Raw genomic sequence first — 11,034 nt, forward strand, 5'->3', positions numbered from 1 at the left:
AATACTGCAGTAGAAATACTCCGTTACAAGTAAAAGTCCAGAATTCATAATGTACTTGAGTAAAAGTACAAAAGTATTGGCAACACAATGTACTTAAAGTACCAAAAGTAAAAGTACTCATTATGCAGAATGTCCCCATTTGACGTTTTCAAATGTATACAAATCTTTTGAAAATAGCTGAAATATATATAGGGCTGAAGTGGTTAATGTATGCTTTGTAATAATAATCAAAATCTTGTAACTTAAGTTTTCAAATAGTTGTAGTTGTAGTTGAGTAAAAGTACAATATTTGCCTCTGAGGTGTAGTGGAGTAGAAGTAAAAGTACAATATTCTCCTCTGAGATGTAGTGGAGTAGAAGTAAAAGTATTGGAAATCAGAAATACTCAAGTAAAGTACAAATACCTCAAAATTGTCCTTAAGTACAGTACTTGAGTACATGTACTTAGTTACTTTCCACCACTGACCATACATAGCTTGTATGGAATGTTATTAAAGTGCCCCATCTAGTGTCCAGCAGAGGTACTACACATACATACATGTTCAATCATTCATAATCAAATTAAATTACCAATATTTGTAGAAACTCCTGAGCAAAGGGTTGGACTAATCAAGAGTCAATGGAATCGAAGTTGGGGAGGGGGAGTTAAGGTTTCAGAATCTCAACAAAAGATGCCAGTGTTTAAAGACTGTAGGCTACCGATTGATTTATTTGGACGGTTTGTAAAAAAAAATAAAAAATGCAAGTGCAATACAATGCATTCACTGAAATAATACATCAATGATAAGAAAACATAATAAAGTAAAATGTGGTCCTTGGTCTAGTAGGCCTACTAACAAACACAAAGAACAGACATTGATCCCAATGCCTACTCTATACAACTCTGTGACCTATACAACTAAGATCTTATTAACAGCATAGAGAAATAAATTAAACAGACAACTGCGAACACTATCTAGAAGGTAGGAGCCATGATTTGAAGTTTTTCCTAAACAAGTTATGACTAATAATGCCCTTTATGGGCAGTGGTAGCATGTTCCGAATCAAATTAACTGCATCTAAAAGAGCATTTACATTTACCCATATTCTTTCTGTACGTGGGCAGGTGCAGACCTGCAATGCAATGCTGGCTCTGGTATTATGGGCATGCACACGTCACCACTTCTAGAAAATAAATCCACAAGATACTCAGGGGCCCTGTGAGTGTTGATTCTATGGACCATGTTGAGCTGGAGTTATAGACAAACCTAGCTCTTGGAAGTGATTTTACCCACGTGCTCTCTGGAGGCTAGCCCTAGTGTAATAGCCAGTTCACTTGTGCTTTGTTGCTTTGACCATGCAATCTGTTCTCGTTATGGTGGTCTGACCAACGTTGTAGTCGTATACGTTTGTTTTGGGTAACCTTCAGTTTCAGACCACCATAACAAGAATAGATTGCATAGTCAAAGCAACAAAGCACAAGTGAACTGGCTAAAAGACATTTGAAACTGACAGGAAAGAGTCAGAGGAGAAAACAGTACAATCGGTTGGGGCAGTGTGGGCAGAGTATCAAGGCCACCGTGGCCTCGGGGCAAATACAGTAATCAGAATTTGAGGGGCAGAAGGCCAAACTGTGGCCATGGCATTCATGGCCTCAATGAAGTTTCTGCCTAAGCAACCAGTGGTAATTTAATAAGTCCTGTAAAGGTGGCCAGTGCTCTGCCATAGGTGCTTTTGTTTAATAGCACATGGGATTAATGTCATCTTTGTAGGATAATATAAATAAACTGTAAAACACAACAGCACAGCAAATACCAAACGTCCCCATATATAAACAATTATTGATATTGATAATGTTGGCAGCTCTTTCCAAGGTATTATTACCCCAAACCATATGCACATTAGTCTCTAGATGGAAAGAGGGGTCCACGTGACATGTACTAGAATGGAAACATGTCCAACGGATATAAATACCTATCCTGAACCAGAACATTTTAAGAAATAGAAAATAGCATAACATTTGAAGCAAACAGCATGCAGAGACAAATCAACACATTATTCTATACAATTCTGATCCAAGGAATCAGTTAAAATGTGTATTATTAATATTCAAGCACACCTTGACTCTACTTCAGGACAAAAACAAGCAGAAATTCCCATCTATGTAGAGTCTACATAGATGTGAATTTCTGCTTGTTTGAAAAATAATCCACCCTATGTGCATGGACCAGGGGTCCATGCACATAGGGTGGATTATTTATCACTACCCATTTTTTCTAGGGTTCATTTGAACCTTTTCTTACACCTATCCCGAACCAAAACCCCAAAATGCAATGGGATGCAAAGGAAATATCAACTGACCAGTAGTAATATGAGAAGTTGGTCAGACCTAGCCCACCCTCCCATTTGGAACTCAGTAGGTTTTTTTTTGTTTAGTTTAGTTTGTGAGGGGGTTTAATCCACATAAAGTTAGAAAAATGTTCAAACTGTGTAAAAAAGTGATTTCGGTAAAAATATAAGGATAATCTGAAATAGATATTAAAACCTACTAGTCTGTATAGTAATTTTAACAGAGTGAATACACCCCACAAGGGAGAAAGGAAGGTTTGACCAGGGTTCCAGGTCCCTCTGTGTAAAATGATGTTGTAGCAAGGATACCTAGGTATGTAAAGTGTTCTTGGTCAACCTTAAAAACGAACTGATTGCAAGGTATTTTGCTTAGCCACCTTGTTAACAGGTAATAGTAGACATTTTAACAGATTTAGTGTGTAGCATAAGAGCTTTTCAAAAGAGGTCTAGGTCCAAGAGGTTAGGAAGACGACTTGTATGTGTTTTGTTATTCTTAGAGTTCTGTGACAAGAGCAAATCAGTGTCAAAATACAATATTCTCTGTCTATGCATCCTCTACCATAATAGTGTCAACCATTGTAAAGCCTGGAATCTGCAGGTCCTAAATGGTCAGTAGTTGTATGCAGGGATACAGACCTCAGAGTATCAGTTGGGTTCCACAGTACCGCATGGATTTAGGACTAGGAAGTGTGCATGAAGGGGAGGAAACCCTGTTATGTAAACAAGCATGATTTGTCAGCCTGTAGAAGTTTCATCACACTGATCACGGCTTTGGAGAGTTTCTTCGTGTTCAGAGGTGTCCGGGTCACCAGACTGACGTGGAGAAACAGCCTGCTTATGAAGTGAGCCCCGTACGGGTGTTCCAGATGAATTCTCAGGAGGTGTAGTGTTGGTGGAAGCAGAGCCAGGAAGGGCTGAATTTTCACCTGCTGGTGGGGTTTGCCATGCTGACAAAATCTCAGTTTTGGCTGAGTTAGGATGGTACACCTCTCTGTCCTTCTCCTCTCTCTCCTCCATTCTGTCCTCCTCCTCTCTCCCCTCCTCCTTGCTCTCCTCTTCCTCTCTATCCTGCTCCTCACTTGCCACCTCCGTGCTGGGACAGGCGGTGTGTGCGCCTGGCGAGACAGGGACAGATCCATTCTGGCTGTCCTCTGAGGCCGGCCACTGATCAACTGCTGCATCCTCCGTCCCGTTCTGGCGTTCACTCCCTTCAACCCGCGCTACACCCTCGCCTCCACCGGACTCAACTTGAACCTCCCTCGCATCCTCTTTGACTTGACCCTCTTCGCTCATCACCCCCTCCTCCGCACCCTCTCCTCCCGCGTCCACGGCCCTACTACCCCCTCCTTCTTCCCTGCAGTCATCTCTTCCCTCGTCAGTTTGCTCAGCCCTTCCCTCTCCCTCCTCTCCTACCATTGTGTTCTCTGATGTTGGATCATTGTTGGACACGTGCAGAGAGAGCCTTGGGGGTTTCGGTGGGGGTGCTGACCCTGGGGACACGGGTGACCTCTGAGGGACGTCCCTCATGTCACATGTGGACGTGTCGTCCCTTGTCTCACTCTCCAGGCACAAGAACGGTGTCCCATTACCTTCGCGTGTCTTTTGTCCATCATTGTCGTTGTCTTTCGTCTGTGGGTCATCGTTGGACGTGTTCGGTAACAATGGTACATGTTCACTAGTGTAAGGCGGGTTCACCTTCCCTTTGTCACTAACAGCAAGTGAACTGGACTGATCTTCTGCTATGGTTTCAGGATCAGGACTGGGCCGGGAAGATTTCTCTGTGGTGGTACATAGATGGAGAATAGATAAAGAAACATTTAGGTTTTTCATTGTTCGATCCTGTGTGTGCGTGCGTGCGTGCGTGCGTGCGTGCGTGCATGCGTGCGTGCGTGCGTGTGTCACATAAAAATTGTCCCTGGTATAACTCGGACAGCGTTCGACCGTTCGGTCTCAAACTTGACGTGTGTGACTTGCCAACCCAAACCGCCGGGTTCACGGATTGGTGTCACGTCACATTTGTCCCTAATTGGCTAAATCGACATGTCAGCTTAACTGATTGTCCGAGTTTCGCATAACATTTGTGCTGCATAGCAGTATAAATGGAACATACATGGCCCCAAATAGGCCAGCCCCAAATAGTCCTAGTTGATTTAACATAAATTCAGTTGGATTCTTGAGAACTTAAGTCACCTTTTAGAACATATTATTGGCTGGATTTCTATATGGTTTATTCACAATGGAAATAAAAAAGCAAAAACAAACAGGAAACATACTTACTGTTCCTAAAACACTTGAACCAAAACACACCTCCTATGACCAATGCCAATAATATGACCAATGTGCCTACGACCGCACCAGCAATCGTTTGCGCGTTGGAGTTTGGAGGTTGATTTCCTGTCGGAGATAAAGACAGATGTGAGTTTAGTGTTGAGTTCATCTCTGTTTCCCATCATTCATCTGCACACATCTAAAAAAATTCTGTTCACAAATGTGTGGCCCATACAACTGTGTCCACACACATCACCACTTGACTGGTGCAAACACATGTTGCAGGATCACAATGGTTAACGCAAATGTCCTTTGTCTTACTGGCAGGAATCTGTCCGTTCCTTCAATGGGCTCATTATGACAAAGTGTCCCAAGCAAGAAAAATGAAATCCTACCCGCTCACTCATCGTAAGCCTGTCTGGCTGAAAGAGTCTTATATCAGACTCAAATGTTATAATAATCATCCTTGCGGTTCTTACCACACTCCGTAGTAGTGTTAAAGTTACGTTGTTCCCGACTGACTAGGTTCTTAACCTCACAGGTATACACGCCCTCCTCTGTGGTGGTAATAATCATAGACTCTTCCTGTTCCTTGCTCAGGCCGGGCCCTGACCAGCGGTACTGCAGCAGACTGCCCTGGGCTGAGCAGCGGAGAGTTGTCGTGGTGTCGTTGGACCGGTTACACGTGATCTCAGGCTTGGATGCCGGCTCTGCAGAAACATTCAGAGAGAGAGAGAGAGAGAGAGACAGACAGACAGACAGACAGACAGACAGACAGACAGACAGACAGACAGACAGACAGACAGACAGACAGACGGTAAGTATACAGGACCAACTCCGATATTGTTAGAAATAAATACATAACATATTAAACCCTACACAGTATACGTGCATACTGTAAGTGTAACTATAAGCATTGTGAGCTTGTAGATCTGCCATTTCACAGAATGTTTGCCTATTATGACATGCCCAGAATATGTATGCTAGGGTTCATGTGGTTAGCAGACCATACCCTCCACACACGCTGTCTACTCACAGCTTTGACCATACATCGAGCATAAACTGCTTCAGTTTGTTTACATTTTGTCGAATAAATTACTCAATCTAACAAAACTGTGCGGTAGGTAAATAAGTCATGGACATTTTAATTTAGTTTGTAGAACGATGAGATAAACGATAGATAAATAAATAAAAACATTGGCAGCCAATGTTAATCAGCCAAAAAAAAGCACACAAAAACATTTACAAATTGTAACTGAGAAAATGTAATCAATTACATTTACTTAAGTAACTTATTGAATACATTGTACTTGTAAGAGTTGCTGTAATAAGTAGGTCGGGAGATGGCTTATTGTCTGTATCAGCCGAGTAACACGCGGGAGTCTGTCCCCGTTACTATGCGCTAGACCCCTGGGAGATGGATTGCTGAGGTGGAGCGCCACACCTATCCTCAGCTCCCAGTACTTACCGCACAACTTACCGCACCCAAGCCGTGCTACTCATACGCTGAGTTGGCGGTGCCCGGGATCGAACCCATGACCTTGTGGTCTGAAGGCGAGAGCTCTACCGACTGAGCTACCCGGACACAAAATGCTGGAATGCTATGCAACATAGTTTTCACTTTTAGTCAAGCATATTTGTGCAGAAATAAATAATAATTGTAAGGTAACATTTCTAAATTTTCCACTTGTTGCTTTTATTGTTGCCCTTTTCTTTTATTTAAATACACATTTGTTTCATTCTCTCAGATGGACTTCAGCCAAAGAGGCTGACTGGTATTTGCATTGGTTTAGTCACATGACTCCGTTTCACCAATCAAACGTCGCAAGTCACAGCACACAGAACATCTGCCGGCAGGCGTCGTGAGGTTACACACACAGGAAGAATGAGTGGACAGACTATATATAGTGGTTAATGTGTCAATCCCCAAATTAATATGGATTTGGCCGCGGACCCCCATCGGAAAATGTTTTGTACCCTGGACCCCCATAGAAGATTCGTTTAGTTAGAATGTTTCAAGAATATATCAAAATGATTCACATTTCTTTCAAAGTCGATCGGCTATTTTCAAATAGCCAATGTACATAAGGTTAAAGTGCTTAAACTGATTTTGATGCTATATTACAGTAACTAATTTCACTGGGGACTCCCTGGAACCCCTGGGGGTCCACGGACCCCACTTTGAGAACCAGTGGACTAAACAATAGTTAACTTACATTATACACAACAAAAGATCTGATCATATGAAACTCAGTACTTGAGTAGTCTTTTCATTGGTACGTTTACTAGTAGGGTGTATGTATTTGTATCAATACTTTTACTTCTACTTGAGTCATTATTATCTTAAAGTACAAATCATTTTACTTGAGTTCAGTTTATGGCTACTCTACCCACCTGTTATTTGCTTCTAAAAGGAGAATATAAACTGTCAAAAGAACTCTCCACAGATACTCAGTACTTGTATCTGTTCTGTCAGTAATGTTGACCTTTGACAGACAGACATTATGCAAGACAAAGAGGGGAGGAGAATAGAGGAATGAGAGAGAGAGAGAGAGAGAGAGAGAGAGAGAGAGAGAGAGAGAGAGAGAGAGAGAGAGAGAGAGAGAGAGAGAGAGGGAAGCGCAGGAGGAAGGAATGTAAATTATTAGAGGCAAAGGTAGTGAGATTCCAATCTCACTGTGTCACCTTATTTTTGTGGTCAACCGATTCAACTTAATTACAGTTGTATTACTTAAACTTTCATGTTTCCACAGGCTACCAGATGATAACCCTGGTCCCTGTGTATCATATTAAATGTGTTTATTTGAAACGGAGCATCTGTCTCTAGTCTAGATGAAGCTCAGTTGTAAAACCTGCTTAGTAGGTTTTTGGCTGCAGAGCCAAAAGAATCATACACTGAGAGGGGAATTCTAGGGGAATTGCAAACCTTAAATGATGGTTAGAAAAGTGGAACTGAAATCCACAGTGGATTTTCTCTCAACACTTTCTTAAAGCTGAAAACTTACCTTTACTTTATACTTTGGGCTATTCAAAAATAGCAGATATACAAGCTATTGAGCTTTTAGATCTATTTTTGAAAAATCATGAAAATGTGTGCATTGCAAATCTTTGAATATATATATATATTTTAAGGGAACATTTGTTATTTTTGTATGCCGTGCCGTGCTACAAGCTCGTAGCACGGCACTGGGTGCCGCAGCGGCACTATGAGTTGTAGATCTGCTATTTTTAAATAGCCCAAAGTATAACATAATGGTTATAGCAAAAAATCTAAAATGACACAGTATGCATTCCCGGATTGAATGGGTTAAAGCTGAAAACTTGAATTTAAAGCTCCATCACTGTTTTAGTGTATAAAATATTACTGTTGACCAATATGATAGCAGTATCATATATATATATATATATATATATATATATATATATATATATATATATATATATATATATATATATATATATATGATATAACTAACACAAATGTGTTGTTGTTGGACTACCTGCTCCTCTAGTGATAGTTATTCTGTATTCAGGTAGGACTCCTACTGGCTGAAAAGAGGTATTGCATCAAAGTCAATGAATTTTCTCAAACTAGCTGTTACAGTAGTGGTTATCAAAGTGGGGTCCGGGGACCCACAGGGGTCCTTGAGGCGGTTTCAGGGGGTCCCCAGCTAAATTAGTTGAACAACTTTAACCCTATGTATGCATCGGATATTTGAAAATAGCCGCCCTACAAGCTCAAAACACGTCACACGTTGTGAGCTTGTATAGATGCTATTTTCAAACAACTTGAATGTTGTTGAGACATTTTCTCAATATACGTCGTATGGGGGTCCCTGGCACAAAATATTTTCAGATGGGGGTCCACGGCCAAATAAAATACATATTAATCTGGGGCTCCTTGACACGAAAAAGTTAGAGAACCTCTGCCTTACAACAACAACAAAAAAGTAGGCATTGTGGCCCTTGCAAGGGGGCCCCGGCTGTCCCCCGTGTTATGGATGTTATGTTATAAATTGCAGCTATAACCCCATCACCCATGTGGCCAGCCAAATTAGTAATACTAATAAACAAATGGTTCTCAGCACTTACCAAGCACTTCCACCGATTCATTGTAGTGATGGAGCATCTTATCAATGGTATACTCTATCTCATACAAGCCGCTTAAGTCTGTGGTCAGTCCCCTGATGGTGAGCTCTCCTGTCGCGTTGTTGAGAGTGACTTTGCCGCTGAACTTGTTGTATTCTTTGTAAATGGGTTGAGCAGGGTTGCCATCCCACTCCACGGCCTTGTTCTTGTTGTGAGTCCAGAGGATGTCTGTAGGAGTTCCAGTCATCAGAGGTTTCAGAGTAACATCCTGGCCCCTGGAAACGTAGCGAGGTTTGCTGGACCCAGCTGTGCAAAAGATGTATTATTTATAGGATCATTCTTCTAGACTGGCAGGGAATTCAAGTGCAGTAGAGCGCACGCACACACACACACACACACACACACACACACACACACACACACACACTTCATCTCTCTCTCAGCTAAGGGGTCCTTGGCCTGAAAAACGTTGAAGACGCTGAAACTCTCCCCGCAGAGAAAGTATCACCTGGCAAAAGTGAAGCCTCCTCAGACTCACCATAACTCAGATTTTTACTCAGTGGTGGAAAAAGTACTCACATTTTTTGCTTAAGTAAAAGTATCAATATTGCAATGTAGAAATACTCTGTTACAAGTAAAAGTCAATTAAAAATTCTAAATGTACTTGAGTAAAAGTACAAAAGTATTGGTATCAAAATGTACTTGAAGTAGAAAGTACTTGTTATGCAGAACGTCCCATTTCACAAGTTTTCAAATGCATGAAAATCTTTTGAAAATAGCAGATCTACAAGCTCACAAAACACAAAATCTACAAAGTAACTAGTAACTAAAGTTTTCAAATATTTATGGAATAAAAAGTACAATATTTGCCTCTGAGGTATAGTGGAGTAGAAGTGAAAGTACTGAAAACATAAATACTCCAGTAAAGTAAAAAAATATACCTCAAAAGTGTGTTATCACTCTTGGGAAAGTACAGTCCTTGAGTAAATGTACTTAGTTACTTTACACCACTGCATAGCTCTGATTCATAGCCTTGAAGGATTTCCCCTCCTTCAAGGCTATGAATAAGAGCTAACCACTGCAGTGCTTTTACTAATGAAATCTCAGGCGAATACATGACACCCCAGGGCGCTGTCCTCTGTAAGCCTAACCCTGAAACATAACTGTCATACCATGACAGCCATGTACCTTGTACATTTACAACTAGTACATCTACATAAACGTTCAAATTTCAAATATAAAGTGATGACCCCACGGCCACGGATTTTACAAGTTAAAGCGCACGGGTCTAAGTACCCTTATCTTCCGTATTGTTCAATAAAAAGCTTTTTAATCCGATCGCCAGCCATTTTCTCCGAATTTTCTCCAAATGCTTTCGACCACGCGCCCCTATCAGTTGGGAGGTGTATTGCACTCTGATACATTATACAAAATAAAAGTAAAAATAGAAAATGGCCGGCAATCGGATTAAAAAGCATTTTATTGAACAATACGGAAGATACGGGTACTTAGACCCGTGCGCTTTAACTTGCTAGATCCGCAGCCGGGGGTTCAGCACTTTATATTTGAAATCTGAACGTTTATGTAGATGTACTGGTTGTAAATGTAACATTTTCAAAAAACAGGAACAAGTAGCGCCATGACGCCAGACAGACTGTCACGCTTCTGACGTAGCTGTAGAATTCAACTCTCGTAGACGATACGTCTACGAGAGTTGTATTCTACAGCTACTTCTGACGCACAGTTTCAAACAGTGAATATCTAGAAAATAATACAAACAAACACTGTGAACCTAGATACTCACCATTATCGGTTTCTCCAAAAACGATGGAGAAAAGGATGATTGTTACGACGGGAAAGCTTCTATTAGCCATTGCACAGTTGTTGCACCACCACAGTGACATAGCCCATAGTGAAAGTGAAAGTGTTTCATTCACCTGCTGTGGGGGATGAAGTTATACTGGCCACGCCCCAAATTGGGAGGGGTCTGCTCCCCCCCACAGATTTTTTTTAACAGAGGAAAAACAGATATCATTTCCAGTATTCTGGTGGATTTTTATCAGAACAGAAAAACATTCAATTATACTGTATCACTTATACAGATTATCCTGACATAATATACATAAAGCCACAGTAGAGTAACAAACATTCCCATTCTCTCAGAAAGAGAGTTTTGTTGGGTGTGTGTGCCATGAGAGAGAGAGAGAGAGAGAGAGAGAGAGAGAGAGAGAGAGAGAGAGAGAGAGAGAGAGAGAGAGAGAGAGAAGTCAGACCACTCACACCTATCAACAAAAAACAACAAATACTGCCAGCCATGGTGATTTGGATATCAAAAACCCAAGGAACTAAG

The 11,034-nt window shown here is 41.2% G+C and overlaps 1 protein-coding gene across 1 annotated transcript; it reads right to left on the minus strand.

Moving 5' to 3' along the window:
* Positions 1-688: 688 nt before the first annotated feature.
* Positions 689-10,592, minus strand: LOC308080770 (uncharacterized protein). Its single transcript, XM_080422746.1, has 5 exons — positions 10,489-10,592; positions 8,688-8,990; positions 5,075-5,305; positions 4,605-4,721; positions 689-4,105 (listed from the first exon to the last, which is right to left on the minus strand). The coding sequence occupies exons 1-5, from the start codon at positions 10,586-10,588 to the stop codon at positions 3,063-3,065; spliced, it is 1,794 nt and encodes a 597-aa protein (XP_080278872.1). The 5' UTR covers positions 10,589-10,592; the 3' UTR covers positions 689-3,062.
* Positions 10,593-11,034: the final 442 nt, after the last annotated feature.

Source organism: Gymnoscopelus braueri, assembly GCF_963280865.1.
Source record: "Gymnoscopelus braueri genome assembly, chromosome: 24".
In the NCBI taxonomy this organism is placed as follows: Eukaryota; Metazoa; Chordata; class Actinopteri; order Myctophiformes; family Myctophidae; genus Gymnoscopelus; species Gymnoscopelus braueri.